This window comes from Triturus cristatus, chromosome 4_1 (genome assembly GCF_964204655.1).
Source record: "Triturus cristatus chromosome 4_1, aTriCri1.1, whole genome shotgun sequence".
NCBI classification, from domain to species: Eukaryota; Metazoa; Chordata; class Amphibia; order Caudata; family Salamandridae; genus Triturus; species Triturus cristatus.
The window spans coordinates 1042994190-1043013960 of record NC_140585.1 but is presented as its reverse complement, the minus strand read 5'-3'; the positions used below and the strand labels follow the sequence as shown (position 1 = coordinate 1043013960).

The following is a 19771-nucleotide window of genomic DNA, read 5'->3' as shown; positions in this document are numbered from 1 at the left end:
TTGTCCCATAGGTGTTCAAAGGCAAACCGGCCCCTTTACAACACTGGGCCTTGAGTAAATATCACCAATTACAGAAGCTAAGGTCTGGATTTCGTCCTCACTAAAAAGATCAGCAATTTCAATTACCACTGACAAGACTGACTGACCATCTACCACCCAACCGAGATTGGAAGTTTGCTCCGGAACCCAAGCCAGCACAACAAGAAAACGGGGCGAGTATTTGGCCAGTACTGACCGAGATCATCTCCAGTAGAATTCACTAAACTAAGAAGAGCTCACTTGGCAAGAGACAAATTCACTCGCAAGAATAACACAAGAATAGCATTCTTGTACCAAACACACACATTGACAAAATGCCACAATCACCTGCAACAACAATTTGAGCAGTAGAAATGAAAGCTGTACTCGGGAGAGTTGAATGTGTGTTGGAAAACAGACATTCAAATGACAACAAACTTTCCCTGATTGTGCATCACAAAAGTTACAGGGCAGCCATCCTAGAAGCAGAGAAATAGAACTGTAATAGCACAAAGCTAACAGTGAACACTTCTACGAAGCAACAGTTTAAATTACTGAAAACGTTTACTAATATTGACAGCCCCCTAACAAACAAAACAGCAACTGCATGGGCAGCAATGACAAACTTCAAAACAGAGACAACAAACCAACCTCGCAAGCTGTCACCTCACAACCTGCCATCTTAGCAAATTCACACACTTTCACTTTATGAAATGGAAAAGAGCATTATTCACAAAAGGGCACAACCACAATCACTGCACAGGAGACACATGTCTGCGTGGGGTTATCAGGGAATGTGCAGACTAACTAGTAGTGTCAATAACTGTCAGAGCCAATACACGCGGTTGCCAGCCCGACCACGCCTGAATAAGTCCTGCTAACAAAAGTAATCTAGTCAAGTATGTATAGAGTCAGTCTCATGTATAGTCTTTGTGACTGAAACTGATGAACAGTAGCCACTATCAACTCGTGTTTCAGAACACACAGAGCTATCCCAACAGCCCTTCTTGACATGAAAGGCTACTATCTACTGCCAAGTAAAAACAGCCAGAAAAGCTACCTTCTGTCAGCTGCTTACAATGCTATATACTAACAAATTCTACTGGACAGATTCAGGCAAATTGGGAAGATGGAAAATGACTAAGGAATGGTTGCCAAAAGGCTTAACCAACTCATAGTAGGAGAATTCAATATACTATGCACAAGCCTGATCCACGGGGAACCACAAGTTTCAGTATTCTACAAAGCAGTGCTGAACATATACAAGAACACCTCATACAATTACTGAAATCATGGGGTCTTATGGCAATCAGAGGTTAATAGGAAGCTGTAAGAAGGTAGGATCTTTCTGCATAGTTACCCCCACTTTTTGCCTGGTGCTGTGCTGGTTTTTGACTGGTCTGACTGGGATCCTGCTAATAAGGACCCCAGTCTATCTGCTTTCTCCCTAAATTGGTTATGTTATGTACTTCGGTACACTCCAGATTAGATACTGGGGTACCATGGTCAGTCCCTGGAATATGATAAAGAAGAAGGAAAAATGTCTCAAGTCCCCTCACTCACCAGGGTTTCCCCACGGTGACATGCTTCATCATAGGGGCCATCTCAACCCGCTGCGGGTTGAGGCATGCTACGACTTGCGGAAATACGTAGGAGCACTTAAATGAGACTATGTGTGGTGTGGTGTTGTGTTTGGAGTGGAGTGAATTTTTTTTTAAATACCTAACTAGTGGGTTAAATGACTTTTATTCTTGCTCCTAGTTGATATATTAAAAAGGGTTGAGTCCCTAGGGGGTCTGGCTGTGATGCGTCAGATGTCCCTAGTGGGTGTCAACATGTTTCGAGCTTCCCCTCAGCTCTTCTTCAGGACAGGTACAGGGTCCAGCCCTGTGCCTTCCACTCCTAAAAGTGACCTAAATTGGGATTAAAGATACGTGCTGCAAAAAATGGGCATGCGCGTTAATACATACGGTATCTTAACTTTGTATACCTGTAGAGGAAAAACAAAGTCAATTATGTTGGACAATCTACTTCTGATTGTATAGGTTAATGGCATATACAATTGGTGAAAATAGAACTATAGCTTGCGTTTGATAAATGACATGCATAATCAAGGCACACCCACATAGATAAAAGTGTCTTTGCAAAGGTGCTATTAAAATCTGTTCCTTACTGACCACAAAACATGACTGACGGAATTAATACGAGTGAGCTAGTAAGGCAAGGTCTATGCCTGTCGTGCTCTACCCAGTTACACCCAATGAAAGAGGCATGTATGTGACAACAATTATAATGTGTAGTTGGATGTACTACTCGGTTATCGTGCACCTGAGGAGAGACAAATCATGAGCCGTGTTTGTATAACGCCCTAATATGTGGTCTCTTAATAAAGCGTCACTGCCTTTAGATATCATGGAAAAACTGAGCGCGTGCTAGTCGAAAACCTTTTCAAAGGCTAGTAATTCTATTGGGAGACATGCCGCTGCTGGTGTGAAATTAGACTTTCTGTGGAAGCCTGTGTCACTAGTAGTAGATGATGTGGTAGGTGGTTTCTCCTTGAAGTAGACTTGGAGTTTGATTTTGCGAATGAACTCGTTGAGTTCACAGCAAAGTCTGAATTTGTCCAGACTTGGCGTAGGTACAAAACCAAGTCCCTTTTCCAGGACTGATTTTTGTGTTGCAGTAAGGGTTCCCGCTCTAGTCTTCCAAATATGACTAGGTGGGAACACTTCCTTATAAACAGTACCCGCCCCGAGACTCGCCAATATGCGGTCTCGAGGGACACACTAGGAAAACAAGCCAGAGAGGACTTTCTTCGACAAGTAAGCTATTTCTTTCTCCCCACAGGAACCGGGCAGCCTGAGTGAAATCTTTTGAGCCTCGAGTTTCCTTCCATAGCATCGAGGCGATTGACATCTTCTTTCCCTCGTTGTTTCTTCTTTTTTCTAGCGCTCGAGATCCTCCCGATCCCTCCAGCACCATGAGGCACATTGTTGCCCGCTAAATAGTATGTTTAAATGTCTTTCGTGTCGTAATGTTGGTTATATGTTGTGAGTGATATTTTGTCGACAGTTTGTTATTTTTGTGAAACTTTCACGAACTCTGGCACTTTACCAGCATGCCTTCATTTTCGATGATTTTGACTAGCACGCGCTTAGTTTTTCCATGATATCTAAAGGCAGTGACGATTTATTAAGAGACGACATTTTAGGGCGTTATACATACATGGCTCATGATTTGTCTCTCCTCAGGTGCACGATAACCGAGTAGTACATCCAACTACACATTATATTTGTTGTCACATACATGCCTTTTTCATTGGGTGTAACGGGGTAGAGCACGACAGGCATAGACCTTGCCTTACTAGCTCACTCGTATTAATTCCGTCAGTCATGCTTTGTGGTCAGTAAGGAACAGATTTTAATAGCACCTTTGCACAGACACTTATCTATGTGGGTGTGCCTTGATTATGCATGTCATTTATCACACGCACGCTATAGTTCTATTTTCACCAATTGTATATGCCATTAACCTATACAATCAGAAGTAGATTGTCCAACATAATTAACTATGTTTTTCCTCTACAGGTATACAAAGTTAAGATACCGTATGTATTAACGCGCATGCCCATTTTTTGCAGCACGTATCTTTAATCTCAATTTAGGTCACTTTTAGGAGTGGAAGGCACAGGGCTGGACCCTGTACCTGTCCTGAAGAAGAGCTGAGGGGAAGCTCGAAACATGTTGACACCCACTAGGGACATCTGACGCATCACAGCCGGACCCCCTAGGGACTCACCCCTTTTTAATACATCAACTAGGAGCAAGAATAAAAGTCATTTAGCCCACTAGTTAGGTATTTTTTAAAAGAATTCACTCCACTCCATGAACACCACCACACCACACACAGTCTCATTTAAGTGCTCCTACGTATTTCCGCAAGTCGTAGCACGCCTCAACCCGCAGCGGGTTGAGATGGCCCCTGTGATGAAGCATGTCACCGTGGGGAAACTCAAGAAAGGACATTTTTCCTTCTTCTTTCTCATCGTTTTTCACCAACAATTGAGTGATCTTTTTATGCTAGGTTCTCTATCTGAAGGTTCTGATTTTTTGTTTACATATGATACAGGAGGGTGGACCTAGCCTCTTTTCCCTCTACCTCCCCCATTCTTTTTGGTCCCCTAGTATATGATACCCATGTACCCAGGGCATAGGTACCCCAGAGGCCTCCCATGGGCTGAAGCATGTATTATGCCACCCATGAGAGGCCAAGCAAAATGGAACTACAGGCCTGCCAATGCAGCCTGTGTAAGATGGTGCATGCACCACTTATTTTAGATATAGGTTTACTATATCTAAGGGTCACTGCACTTAAAACCCATAAGTCACCCCTATAGCAGGCCTTAACAATCCTGAAGGCTGGGTGCTTGGTTCTAAGTGAGAGGGTGCGACTGCATTAGCAGGACACCCCTGCAGCCTACAGAGTCCATTCTCCCGGGTTGTCAGTGCCTCAGCCATTGACAACATATAGAGTGGCTTTATACGACCGCGTGATGACCAACTCTAAAACAGGTGAAAGGAACCCTATTGTGTTTGTTGTCAAACATTGTGAAATCATACCCCCACACCGGTAACTGGTGTGGGAGGTATGAATCAACCCTCAGAAACAAGCTTTGTGAGGTCCCTGGTGTTCCCAGTACGAGCCTTCTAATTCCGGGCAGCCCAAAATGGTTGCTGCCGACCATCGACACATTTCTGCCCTCCTGCTGCTGAGCCAAGCTCGAGCAGGGGAAGGCAGAACAATAGGCATCCCGTCACAGGGAGGTGTGACCACCTCCCAGACAGGATTTAGTGTATTAGGCCAGGGTGGGAGCACTTGCCAGCGACCGAAAGTCTGCATGAGGGGCAAATTTGGTGTCCCTGTGCATAGTCCAGTCCAAACCAGTCCTGGGAGCCGTTGGCTCCTGCTCTGGAGAAAAACTAGACAAAGGACATGGGAGTAACCTTCCCACTATCCAGACCCTCCCCTGGGAGGATTCCCTGAATCTGTCCAACCCTCTCCTGTGGGTAAAAAGGGCTTACCTGGCTGTAGGACACATGATGTGGCATGGACAATATTCTGATCAAGAAACCTTCGACAGTCTGGGCACGCTAGACTTCGTTGGGGCCCAACTTGGTCTCCCTCTCCATCCAAAGCATCGTCTGAGCCCGTGCACCATACAGGCTCCGTTTAGGACCTGTGGCACATCAAGGACAAATTAAGATATCTCCCTTGGAGTGAAGGAGTCACTCCCCTGCAACCGCAGGCACCCCATCTCAACTGACCGGTCTGCTACTCCTGAGCTCCTACGGACTACGAAGGCACCAGCAACACAGGAAGTGGGTTTTCAATCCCCTAGAGGTCCGAGCTGCCCTCTCACCAAGTTGGAGGCCAGAATCCCTCGTGGGGGCTGTAATACCCATACCCCTGTGCAGTGCGTACTTTTGCAAGTGCATATGCTTGTTGGCATTTCCAAAACAAGTGCACCCCGGCTCAGAGTAGCCCCGACCTCTGGCATTTCCACCAAAGAAATCCGGCCTCCCTGCACCGAGTGCTCCGTGGGCTATTGCTTTGCGAAACTGCTCGTGGTCCGCTCGGCAACTCTTGTGCCTCCGGCCTGTGGGTCCTCTTGAGGGTCAACACTGCTGTTCTTGGGCGCCCCTGGTTGCTTCAGGCCTGCCCTGACTCCCCTGTGTTTGGTGAGTCTCCTGGACCTTACTGGTTCGAACCGTAACCTTCTTCGACCTCCTGCGTGGGTTGCCGTTGCCAAGACTTGTTGGTGATCCAGCCGGACACCGACCCCTCAGTACTCGACATCCTTCGTGGGACAGACAGCTTGTATCAGGCTCCTGGTGGTTCGACGCATCCAGGTCCCGATGGCTGCAGAGTCAAGAACCCCTTCAACGCACCTGAAGCACCCATCATGGGGGGCATGTGTCTACCGAGCCCCTGGTCACTCGTGAGTGACCCAGACTCTGTCCCCTCTGCTTTCAGGTACTCTTCACCAAGAATCCACCTGTGGATTCCAATGGACACTTTTCTTCTTCCCAGCAGTGGCTCCTCTTCGAAGCCCTCCACAGAGATCGACGTCGGTTTCAGACGCCACTTCAAACCTATGCACCCGGCTTCCCTGGGATAGGTAACTCTAGTATTACGGTAACCACGGCTCTCCAACCTCCTAACTTCCACGGGGTTTCTTCGTAGTCCACTTAGAAGGGTCCTTAAACATTAAAACTTCAACCGCAACTCTCCCATAGAATTGTACGTAGCACGCAGTCGTGTTCCCACACTGCACCCATCCTCCGTGGGGTCCCTACTTACTCACCTTGGGTGGTTCCTTGGCGTACCAGCGATTCAACATCCTCTAGACACTGTCTTGACTTGAGTCGTGGTTCTTATACCATTATTTTAGTATATGGTTTGGTTTCCCCCTGGAGCCCACTGTGCATTAGTGCTATTTACTATTGTTTCAGTGCAACAGTATTGTGTGCTTTGTATCCTCGTGTAGAGCGTACTGTGTCGTACTTAAAGAGTGTTATATCAATAAATACATATTTTTATAACTACTGTGTGGTTCTCCTCTCATTTACCCATTACTATAATGTTGCATTCTGGTAAAACAAGCTGCTTAACATTCCTTCACGACTAAGCCTGAAGGCTGCTCTCCACAGCTACCACTTGGAAATCTTTCTAAGGTTATCTTTGACCTCTTAAACCACCATAAGGGTTGTTTGGACTAGTACAGGGTGCCCACTTTAATTGGTGGGCAGCATATACCAGGCCAACTTCTCACAGAAGCTGAAGATAGGGCTACAGTATTTTATTAGTTGTGTCACGGGACCACAATTAAATGAAGGCACCTCACATTCCTTAAGAAGTACTCCCTTTTTACCATTGGAATCCTTCAGGGGAGCCGGCCTACACTAGGATGCGGAGGGGTTAGAGACTCTAATACCGTGCAATACAATTGAGAACAATCAAATCTTTGTCTAGTCAGTGTTGTATTTAAAAAATAAAAAGGACTTTAATAGCAGGCACTGAAAAAAGGCACACTTGGGAATATATATTCAATAGGAAAACCCAAAGGTCCTAGATCTTTCTGGTATAGAGAACAAAAGTGAAATGGTTTCATAACGCCCATGTGCTAGAAACCCAGTTAATGCGGAGCCCTATAAAGAAGCATTCTCACCCTCCTCGATGTACGATGGTAATGCAACAGTTCCTTAACCCGGTCAAAGATTTTCTCCTGGGTAGTAGGGCTTGAGTGACCTCATGGCTCCTGGGAAGACATGGTCCATCAAGCTGTCCCCTCTCTAGAAATTCCCAGTGGATAGGATCTCTCCTTCTGGCAATTGCAGTTCAGCTCAACTCACAGGATTAATGGTATTCCTCCTCTCTACAGGTTAAGCAGCAAGATTATTCTGAAAACGTTTCCGTACTTGGGCGGAGTCCGAGGGAGAATAGCACTAGGGAGCAGTCTGACTCCTGGCTTTGTTAGTGATCATCTCTTTTGGTGCAGGAGCATAACCCTCATCAGTGTCAAGAAGAACATGTTGAACTAAGATGACAGAGAGCCAAAATGTGTAGTCCTATGAGGTTAAATGTGGCATGCCACAGCGAACTAGAGAGTCTGGAGTTCATAAATGTTAAAGGGCCCTCCAGTCCCGAAAGGAGCATCTTACTGCAGCTGCTAGTCATTGTTGGTTTCCATCTGCTCCATTCTGGTGGCCATACTGAGATGAGTTTCAGCTGGTTCAGATGGAATGAGTCTTCTGTCCGGAAGCTCTCATTGTTTGTGGAGAATCCACAACAAAATAAATGGGAGAGGCAAGTTTCATGTGAAATGTAAGCTAAGACAAAGAATCTGGGCCAACTAAATTTCCTGCCCACCTGGAAAACAAGTCTGTGGAAGAAGAACAGGGCAGTGTATACATGTGGGCTGAAGCGATCATAGGGTACATCTTAGCTCAGCGTAAAGGAGCCAACTATTTTGTGCAGTGCAAAAATGTGGAGTCAAATGGATTAAAACAGTCACCTGTTCAGATACAGTCATGTAAACCTCTCTAACAGGCACACTACATATGTTATAGGCATTGTTCATGTATGTTCTTGACAACTATGGGAGACTGAACAAACTCTTAAAAGGCGAAGGGTAGGCAGTCCTCCACAACAGTAAAGGATTAAAAAAAAAAAAGCCAGTTCCCCAAACTACAAACATGGTGCCACCACTATACATCTCCATATATTCACCCGAGAGTACAGAGGGAAGAAGGCACCATCACAAAAAGAGTTCACTGTGGATGTCCTCGGTTGGAACTAAAAATGCCTCCTGAATGGCTCGGAAAGCATGTGCCCCTGTTCCGATTTCCCCATAGCAGTTTTCAGGCTTTGGCACACAGGAGAATCATTTGTGTACACTGAGAGACAGTTGTGACATGGAGTGCGACCCAGAGCTAGGCTCTGTGGGCATCAGGGGCACGCCATGCGCACCATCCTCTAAGGAGTATGACCATCGGAAGCTCACTGTGCTAAGGATGATTGACAGTTGAGGTATCACATTGATCTTAGTAGCTGGACAGGACTTTTACCGGCTGCCTTTACTGGGAGAGTGGCTTCCTGGCCTCTCTTGTTGAAACTGGTCTATCAGTCCTATGCAAAATGGCACTTCTCTGCATTCACATGGGATATGAATGTTGTGTTGTTGTTTACAACGTACGGAATGAATGAGCTGTTTTTACCTGTGGCAACCAGTAACCTATTTTTAATTGCCTGGGCAACACCAATACACTTTATAGCGTTTGGAGAGAGCCTGACAGCAATGCCGATGGCTGGGCTCCATCAAAGAATTCCTGATGCCCTTTGTAGTAGACTAGACCCTCTGGTGTGGCCGACAACAGGATACAGAGGTTTCCTCTGTAGTGCAGAGGACAGCGTTGGCCTTTTCTGCTCTATTCATCCCCAAGATGTGCAACTCCAACAGATTAAGTGCTAGTTGAATGGAGAAGCCACTCCCTCAATCGTACCTTTGTTTTAGGTTCCCCTAACACGAAACGCTCAACCCAACCCCTCCTTCTTGCTAACACTATGAGACAGACAATGGCTGGAAAAGCCTGAGAGGAATATTCAAAAAACAGGATCTGCTTGAAACCAGTCCCAGAGCTAGAGAACTGGAATACACAAATTGTCTGTAAATTGGGCATAAAGATGGGCTAAAAACCCCAGTAATTGTGGTAAGGTTTTTCAACCAACCAAGTGCCGGGGTCCCAAACCAGTGGAGACAGGAAAAGACATTTAAGCACCAAGGTTAGGACTGTTGACTGCCAACTCTACTTGTCAGGTTTGTAGCCTGAAACCAGAGGAAGCCTGTATCTTGCCAAATGCAGCTGCCTGCGTCCATCCAGAGGGAAGCAGCACACTGACTGCTGGAGAATGGTGCATGAGGTCCCCTAAAAGAGATTGCCTTGAGGAGGTGGATGAGAAGCGCTGAAGATCAGCTCTTTGTGATCCAGGTAAGGACCAGCAACGCCAGGCGCTGCAGTTCAGCCTGGTGCCTTGGTCCATCTATAGTGCGATTGAAGCAAAGTGTCTTGCTTCTCAAGAAATTGGAGTACCCTTAATAACGCAGAGATCTGAATTATCGCAATCAGTTGTTTCATCAAGACATACAAAAAGCACCTAGACAATATAGGGCAGAGAAGTTTAACTATCACAACTGGAACTGCATCAAAGCACCTTGGCAACAGTCGCAGAAGGCTTGTAGCAGTGGGTGGAGGTCTCCATGAAAGTAAACTAGATACTTTGATATGCTCTGTGCTGAGCGTGGATTGTATCCACAATCAGTGGATCCATTGAACTATGCCTTAATCACCACTGTCACCCAGAGTGGGCTCTCTGCTTTGAGTGTCAGGTTTAGGAATGGGGCCCAAGGAAGCATGCTGGAAAGAGGAGTCACATTCCTTGATCATGGGAGCAAAGCACAATTGTTCCTCATATGCGCTAGCCCATTACGCCTCTCAGTCTGGAAAGCGCATGACAACACACTGGCAATAGGAGCTGGAGGACAGCATTACAGTCTACCAGACCAGCGAAGTCAATGAGACCTCTCACTGCAGACTGGCATAGGCAGGAAACATTAGCAAACTATCATCCTTTCCAATGAGAGTGGCCCAGGGAGCAGGAATTTTGAATAGGACACTATGAATGCATTGTGAACTATCAGACTACTGGAATACCCTACACCAGGAACCCATCATCTAGTCAAACTTAGGGAGGGGGCGGGGGGTCGCCTGAGAGCAAAAGAGCATTCTTTACTGTCCCAGCCGCATAAGGACAACTTACCTGGCACAAACCTTCTAGTATCTACAGGGACCGTCTAATATGAATAATAAGATAATTATTTTAAAAAGGGACATTGATAGTATTGGTGATTTTTCACTACGGATGGGGCACAAATCAATAAATGCAATGTGAGACATCTTTGCAGCTAAATGCATTCCCATTGCCAGTTTTGGTTGTGAAATCTGGGGATATGTGCCCATTGCGCCCATTCAGGTGGTGGACAATATGTTTCTGAGAGGTCTCCTAAATATTCCACAAGGTATTCCATATGATATTCTGACTTACTGCCTTTAATGGAGTAACTGGTGGTTGTCATCTTTCATACCAGCTGCACATGTAGGCAATGAACTGGCAACAGGAGGCCAGGAGAGGACTAAAAAGAAATGCAGCAATAGGTGTTTGGTTGGGAAACCAGGGCTGTCAGGGGTGGTGTATCGAGGACTGAAATGCTGGTGGTGGGAATGTGGGCTCATACAAGCAGGCAGATGGGAAACTAGAGCTGACAGTCACGCAATGAGGAAACCCCAAGTTACAGGCGGTCAGTGGGAAAACCTGGACTTACAGATCATTGTGTGGGTGGAGCATTGAGGATTGGAGGGGGGTAGGCATGGAGGACCAGTTGCTGGCAGGCACATGTCAGACAGAAGCAGACACATGGCAGTGGCATGAGAATGTAAGTTAGTAGTATGAATGATGAAACAGAGAAAGTATTCAATATATTACATATAGGTCGCTGGCATCGCCCTATGACATTGAGGGGTAACATAATACCATGATAACTGGTCAACGTGAAAGGGGTAGTGTGACAGACGCGAGAGAAAGCCAATAGTGATTAGTTGAGGGAGGGGCAATTAAGAAGACGACGCGGAAGGGAAGCAGATGCCAGGTGATGGTTGGGCTAGAGAGACCGGGTACAATGAAAGAGTAGTAAGTTACTGGAGGAACAGAGGAGTGGAGGAACAAGTTGAGTAATCAAAAAGGTTAACCCCCTCCCAAGTCAAATTTCATAGAAACTCTGTTCACTGGGTATCCCTAACAGAAGGTCCCTCATATTAAATGACTGCAATATAGAACAATGACATTGTCATAATTCGTTACTGTCATGTGCATATCTATAGATGAGCAGAAGCAACAAAGTTCCTTTTCCTTCAAAGACAAGCAGTGATGAATACTGAAACGTGCCGTGTTCAATTCCTGTTTTTTTAAAAACTAATGTATTTATAAGCTGGGCCATTACACTTCTAAAATTCTAATCAACTCATGGCAACATGTTGCATGCAAGTTACTTCCCTATCCATCATAAAGCAATGCTTCATAGTCTTGAAAGAGAGGAGTCAAACACATGAAACGTAGAACACAACTGTAACAACTACAGACGCATAACAAGGGGGGTAGGAAGAACTACATAGATGCAATCACAACACAAACTAATACAATTAAAAGATTAACATGAATTGAAATCTTTACCACTAAGAGTCTTCGTTCCACCTTCGGTAGAATTCTGCTTTCCTTGTAATTCGAGCTCTGGGCTTACATCAATCTCTGTGCCAGAAAGCTGGAAATGAGCGTTTAAAGAGGCTGGCACCTTAACTGTAATATTACCTGCATCACAGTAAAATCATGTTAATGCAGAATCAACAACTACACAGTAAAAGGTCAACTATCTGTTAACATTAATTTGCCTATGCTTACACACAAAAAATCCATACATTGGCTTTAACCTTAGAACTCCCAGACTGTCTAAATTTCCTATTGTGGATCACAGAACTAATCCATCACTGATGGGACCTTAAGCAAGAAATAGAAAGCGGTGGGAAACAGCTCGTAGAGTCCCGCTGTCGAAGAGTTACCACAAAAGGACCTCCTTCTGTCCTACCACATGTTTTTTCTGTTCCTAAAAGCAGTCTAGGATGACGTGGGGTGCCCAGTCATCGTGAATTGCTGATGGACAGCCAGCAAGAATGGCCTGAACAAAGGCATCAATTCTAATTGGTCGAAAGGTAGCCAACCAGAAAATGATCACCAACACTTCAGCCCACGAAAAAACAAGGAATCTTTTTGCACAATACAGTGCTCCATGAAAGCGGGATTGGTAAAAATTCCGGTGGTGCCAAATTTAAAATCATTGAATTTTGTACCACCAGAGGAATTTCAGAACAGGTTTCTATTTTACATTTTGCTAAAAACTTTTCACCATGCACTATACACTCTGAAATCTCCGAGCCACTGCACCCGGTCTCTTAACTTTCCCAATAATAAAGGATGCAACAACTCATGCTGAGAGGGACAAATCTGGGGTGTTGCTGGCTTGGTTGGCCAATCCAGCGCGCAGGGGGACAACGATCTTAGAGCTATGGGGGAGGGAAGGGGTAACCCATTATGGACAACAAGCTATTAATGAACAGTTTCTGGAATACTATACTGCCCTGTATTGAAGCCAGCTGGACCCCATCATGTTGGAGGGGGAGGGATTCTTGGATATAGAACTTCCCCAAATTGAAGCAGACGCAGCAGAGTCCTTAGGCTGGGATATAGAACTAGGAGAGATCAGGAACAAAACTCCTGGCAAGGATGGGCTCCCGATTGAGTTCTACTCCACGTATGTAGATGAATTGGCTCCCCGCTTGTTGGCCCTATACAATAGGTCGAAGCGAGACGGCTATCTGCCTGTGTCAACTAGGGAAGCGATAATCATACCACTCCTAAAACCGGATAAACCAGCGTGGGATCGCACTGCCTACCGACCCCTCGCTATGGTCAACCTAGATTACAAGATATTAAGCCGCATCTTAGCTAGCCGCCTGATTCATAGGACGACGCTTGTACATGTGGACCAGGCGGGTTTAACTCCATCCCGGAACACGGCCATGAATATAAGCAGACTGCTCCGGCTTCTGGACGGCCCCGCTCGGGACGGAGATGAGGCGTACATTCTGTCGATTGACATTGAGAAGGCATTCGACAGCCTCGAATGGCTATATCTTTTTAGAGTTCTGCGAGCTTTTGGGTTGGGTGAGGGATTCGTGGCCTGGACGGTAATACTGTATAAGGACTCCACTGCAAGGGTGTGTACGGGGGCGTGATATCGGAGGCCTGTGCTGTGGGCAGGAGCACGAGACAGGGATATCCGCTGTCTCTCCTCCTGTTCGCACCGGCAGTGGAACCGTTGGCTGTCCATGCGTGATCAGGACGGCACTACCGGGGCCTAGACGGGATGGGTCAGTCCCAGTTTCTTGCTTTGTACGCGGACGATCTATTAATGTTCCTCGCCAACTCTGCAGACAATCTACGGGGTGCTAGGGAACTGTTGGCCAAGTTGGAACACGTGGCGGGCCTCAAGGTCAACTGGAACAAGACGTGCCTCTTTCCTGTTCGGAGTGGTAGAGATGATCCACCAGACGCGTTAGATGTGACGTGGGAAAGTAGCTGCCTTACTAACCTGGGAGTGCGTATTTACCACGCAGCCTCCGACTTACTGGAAGGTAATGTCAGACGGGCTTTACGAACCACCAGGAGTAACTTTGAATTTTGGGGGACTCTTCCGCTTTCAGTGGCTGGACGGATAGCGCTGCTAAAGATGGTCACTCTACCACGGCTACTTTATTATTTTGGCTCGCTCCCACTATAGATACCACGAAAATTCTTTACCAAACTTAATACTATGATTACGGGATTCTTATGGGGCTCTGGGAGGCGCAGAGACGCGCTCACCACCATGTTGAGACCCAGGAGGGAGGGAGGATTCGCAGTGCCCGACTTCGAGGCCTATTACCATGCCGCCCAGCTACAGTGGTTTACAAAATGGTTGGCGGGGAGACTTCGTAATGGGGAAGCCCACGGGGGCATGGATCCGGACCTAAGACAGCTTTCTCGAGTACTACACCGGCTCCCCTTCAGTGAAAGAGAGGCACCGAGGGATCTGTGGGTGGTGCATCAATGGTGGAACCGGGCTAGTAAAAGGGCCAAACGGGGGCCCGCATATGCACCCGAGATTCCGTTGCTGGTTTGCGAGGTATTGCCACATGGGGTAAACTGGCATGGACTATGGGACTGGGAAGAGGCGGGAATATCCACTATCGGGGACCTATACGAGGACAATACCCTACTACCCTTTAATGACCTACTAGAGAGATATGAACTTCCGAGGTGGGACTTCCTCTTACATGCCGCACTGACATCAGCCATCCATAAGCATTGGAAGAAAGGGATGGTGGAACCACTGACTTCTTTACCATGCCAATATGTGGTATCAGCGGCCGGGAAGATCAAGGCGGTCACCTGCCTATACAGGCGGCTCACCCAAGAGATCAGGCGTCCCTTGGAGAACCTGCATGTCAAATGGGAAACGGACCTTGGGATACCTGTGGAGGAGAAGCCGTGGGAAGCACTGGTAGAAAGGCAAAGTGTTCCAGAAACGCGAGATTCCAGCTAATCCAGTTTTTTGTCCTCCACTGAGCATATCTCACCCGCACAAAATTAACGAATATTTTGGGACCCGTACAGTTTGCCCGCGATGCCAGTTGGAAAACGCCTAATTCTTGCATATGTTCTGGGAGTGTCCACTTTTAGAGGGGTTCTGGAGAGCAGTGATGGCTAAACTAGGAGAAATAACGAATAGAGACAGCTCACTGACCCCGGGATATTGCTTATTACACTGCTTCCCTTATACTGTCCGCAATAAAGTAACCAGCAAATTAATTTACCTGGGCTTAGTCCTGGCTAAGTGAGAAATTACCACTCAGGCGGCCAACGCACCTAATATCTCACGGTGGCTGCGGGAATTCACAAAATGGGCTGACTGAGGGGATTTGTAGATCACAGATGGCACAGAGAACAAGTAATAAAAAAACACTAGAGACCGCGAGAGCATGGGTGGCGCTGGTGGACCTACTCAAGCACCCGACTGATGATACAGACCCACTCCTAGAGTGAGGAGACTTGTGTGCGGGGATTGAATCATGGCCTTACCTGAGCAGGTAGCTTGGAGATTGACATGCATGTGTTAGATAGTGGCTCCCTCTTTGCGGACACCCTCCTACTTGAATTATGGGGCTAGATGCCTAACATGACTAGATACTATGGTCCACTGGGAACTAAATGATGGAGCGACATGCCTGAAGAAGGGGGGGAGGAGGGGGGTGAGTTTTGTTAATATCTTGGTTGTTGAGATAGTTATGAATGGGGATTGGAACGGACAATTGAGATGCTGATCCCCCGGCACAGGGATATAGAACGCGGCTCTTCTACGACCGCTGACAGGAACGATGAACGCAGTTGCACTTGAGGTGACGACCACATATGGCAAGGAGCCGTGAGTAGTAATGTATGACTACAAATATGATTGTTGATAACCGCTGTTTGTAACATGATGGAAACACATTTGTCTTTTTGTATCGATACTACTTCATATGCCGAAATTGAATAAAAATCTGTTTGCAAAAAAAAAATGAAGGATGCAACAAAATACTTTAAAATTTTATGACTCTGAGATAGACAAGCAGCCTAATAAAATAAATGAAAGACAAAACATTTGAAAATGCGAACGGGAAAGTGATTACACTTTCCAGGTTCTAAACACATGGCCAGTTTATTGCACAGAACAATAACGTTTGAAGCTTCCCTTAATATACCTTATGGTACACTTTCCTCTTAAGGTAACAATATTTCTATCCTTGAGAGTCACATGCAGGCAAGCACATTAGCCAGTGGCATTTCAAGAGTAAGTAATACATAAAAGCTTAAAATAATACACCATCTTTTTTTAATCTACTCACGGAAAACACCAGTTGGGACAGCCTCCCACACTGGGTTTGCGGGTACAGTACTTAAATCAGGTGGGTGAATGGTTCTACATCCTGCATGCCTATTAAGTATGTAGTTTGGATGGTATTTTATATATAGTACTTACAATAAGAGCTGTGGTTCTTCGTGGCATTGACAATTCTGAGCTATCTCGGAGGATTGAGCACTACCACACAATTTGCAGACAGCGCAAGCTATTCACACATACTCCGACATCCCCAACCATACCTTATGTCACTTTCCTTCCCTTAAAACTCCAAATGTAATTGAAGCAAAATGGGGCAATCTGGGCAGGCTTAGAGATATCCTGGAAGTCCAGGCAAATCCAAACAAATCAATCAGACAGATTAAGTTCTCCTTTACTGCCTGAACGTCCGTTAGTCGTAAATGCAGAAGCGGAGAGGTCTTACACGTAAATCATGAAGACCAGACTGGAGCTAGGCCTAGGGATGATGAATGGGAATCGCTGGCTTCATTCTGAAATCTAATGTGGTCACATGTCTAATGCGCTCTCTCTAGAGGTCTGAAAACCGTGTAACTCTCCCCCTAGGCAGACACCGTCTGCGCTATTCGCGGGCATGAACAGAACCTGTAAGCAAAGGAGGGTAGAGCTGTTGCCATTGAGACACAGTTCAAAAGTATCTCCCTTCACTTACGCATGCCAAGGTGAGGCAGCTTCCCATTAAGATGACTGCTTCGGGGTGCAGGTAAGCAGACTTGTGCTGCATCTTCAGCTAGGGGGTTGACCTAATGTTTCCCCCTAAAGCGGTTGGAGTCATGTGGCAGACATGGCAGCAGACAGGGGAATATAGCTTTTACACGGTGCATGTTAAGAGACAAGGTAAGAGACACCCCGTCGCTCTCTGAGGGAAACTGATAAACTTTATCTATAAAATGATTGGGAACTACATTTTTGTCTCCCAGATAGTTTCCTCCAGGTAGACTTGTCTATTGTGTGCACCTGAAGTCTGTTTTTTACCAAGGACACCGAGGTTGGCAGAAGTTGCTGTTGACTTAGAAACACCTTTTATTTTCAAATAGTTTTTATTAAAGTTTTACCATAATGGTAGAATTGTCCGCACAGGCAATAAAAGATCGAATAATGTAGTGATAAGCCAACAATATCATACGGGGTCAGGCAGTAGGCAACACTACATCAGTGGAAGTATGAACAAGGCGTTCCCGGTAGGATAGCCACCAAGAATTAGCAGAAGACCAATCACAGGTATACGTCATTTGGAATGGTTGTATAATATATAATGAAGAGAGAGCGAGAAAAACAAATAACAAGGAAGAAAAGTCATTAACATTTAAGAACTGACAAGCTGGAAAGGTGCACAGGATGTAATAGAGACATCCATGATAGGTCAGGTGGAAGTCCTCAGTGGTAGGATCCTAGGTATTATTTCTAGGGGCAGGTTCCTTACACAGGTGAGTAGGAAGGGAGTACAGAGAGGCACACAACCCGTGAAGAAGCAAGGAGAGATCACTAGAAAATGGGAAGCTGCTTCAGGCTACTAGGGTGAAAGGGAGAGCAGAGTCTGTTCAAGGCAGCAGGGTGTAGCCTTCAGGGGTAGTGCAAGGTGCAACCACAGCGTATCCCACTATTTAGCAATAGGGTACCTACAGAGCTTCAGACTTCTTCCCTGTGAAGGCTTATGCTTTTGTCCAATGTAAAACATCCCAGCGCCATGTACCAAGTAAGGGGCGCTGAGCAGATTTCCCCTCAATATTAATGACATAGCAATTAGTAATCCCAGATCAACAAAATGCAACGCTATTTTCAGTTTCTCCAGAAACTTAAAGATTATCAATGTACAGACTTCCCAGGATCTCAATCTGGAAAGCCTGTTAAGTCAGACAACTGCTGAAATACGCCCGACCAAATGGGCACTAGTTCTTGGCAGCCGCAAAGCATGTGACAGAAATCCGCCGGCTGCGTCTCACAACAGGGACAGCCTGAGTTAGCTACAGGAATAAATGACTGATTTTTGTCGGGGAGAAGTAAGCCCTGTGAAGTATGAGGAATTGTATCAGTTTAAAGTGAATGTTGCGCAATGCCTTACACAGATATTCGAGGGCTTTGGCCCATTCTTTTTCATGTAATGCTCTAAAAAACTTTCAGAGGCACCACAAAGTGGTTTAAGTGAGGTTTGTGTGTGGATCTGGATGGTTTTATAAAGCCAAATGATAACCCTGCGGCTGTTCACCATAGTATATATGGGCTGTATTACTGTGTGAGTCTCCAGCTCGCACTCCATGATTGCCCAATTAGCTCAGAGGGTCTGTCGTAATAAGCAGTGTATCAAAATGTTATCTTTATGAAATACAAACTGGCAAGGAAGAGGTCGCCTAGTAATGTGATGTGATACCGGCATCTTCCTAAATCGGCCCAAGGAAGGCCCAGGAAAGGTATTACGGGGGTGTAAGGAACTCGTATTTTGTGATGTCAAGACATTTTGCAAAACACTGAAGCATTACCCTCAGGATATCTGTTGAGTGGTGGGGTAGGGCCTGGCTCCCGGGAGCTCCAGTTCATAAAGATTCTGATGACTCCAAGTCGTGCCTCAGGCCGACAGCTCTTCAGACTCTCGCCCAGAAACCCAGCAGGCAGGGCGGATTCTCCATTACGGCTCTGGGGCTGCACCCCCCTGAAATTATTTTCTTCACATTCCTGTACAAATATTAAATAGATCGATTTATTTAGAGATACAATCGTTTCTCTAAACAAATCGATGTATTTAAGTCTGGGTTGTCTGTCCCAGGCTTCCTGCCCAGCATCGCTCTGAATCAGGAGACGGAATCCAGGCAGTAAATCAACTTTCTGAACTGTGATGCACGACTTACTGTTCTAAAGCCCTTCACAATGAATCATTGCCACTGTAATCTATGGCAGTATTCTCTATAGGCCAGTGACGCTGTCAGAGCCATGGTTTGGGCGTTGGAGTCTACCTCCCTGCGTGAGAGCAGCCGTCTGTCATTCACAGGCATAGATCCCACCCTTTACTATTCGCCACACGTGGAGTGGATGCAAGCACCATGCACTTGCATGTGTGTTTTGGTGGCTTGTCCTTGGTAATGATAAGTGTTAGAATGCTAACCTTCTATTATGTATTTTGTTCCAAGACACCTCGCCACGCTAACCTACCCCACTGTGACAGCCCAGGCCCTGGCTGCATGTCCCTGACCCTATTGGAAGTGGAGCTACTGCATTTGTTCCCCCGTGAAATGAATGCAAAAGACGCAGGCCAGGGTTCTTGTTCCCTTGTGAAGTTAATACAAATATCTAAGTCAAGGGCAAAGAAGAGATATGTGCTTACAATAGTCCGTTATCTGTATGACACTAAAACTGGCCCAATCTTCATGCCCTTATCAACATTAATGCCAAAAGCATGGATTGATTTTAGGAACATTGAGTGTTAAAAACATTAAGGCAATGCGTGTCAGCGATTTAGTTCCGCTTTTATTTCAAGTTTTACTTCAGCATGCCTTCCTCAAGAGTTAGCTATTAAATCATACAGAATTATTTTTCCGTGCATACTTTGAGCTGTGCAGGTGTTTATGAGGGGCTTTT

The 19771-nt window shown here is 45.9% G+C and overlaps 1 protein-coding gene across 3 annotated transcripts in view; it reads right to left on the bottom strand.

Moving 5' to 3' along the window:
* Positions 1 to 19771, bottom strand: part of FAM185A (family with sequence similarity 185 member A) — a 244251-nt gene that overhangs the window by 25383 nt on the left and 199097 nt on the right. For 2 of the 3 annotated variants that reach the window (XM_085654017.1, XM_085654018.1), the window contains one exon: positions 11863 to 11997. The exons of the other annotated variant lie outside the window; for it this stretch is intronic. In XM_085654017.1, coding sequence (XP_085510143.1) covers positions 11863 to 11997 — 135 coding nt within the window. The remainder of the gene's footprint in view (positions 1 to 11862; positions 11998 to 19771) is intronic. 3 annotated transcript variants of the gene reach the window in all.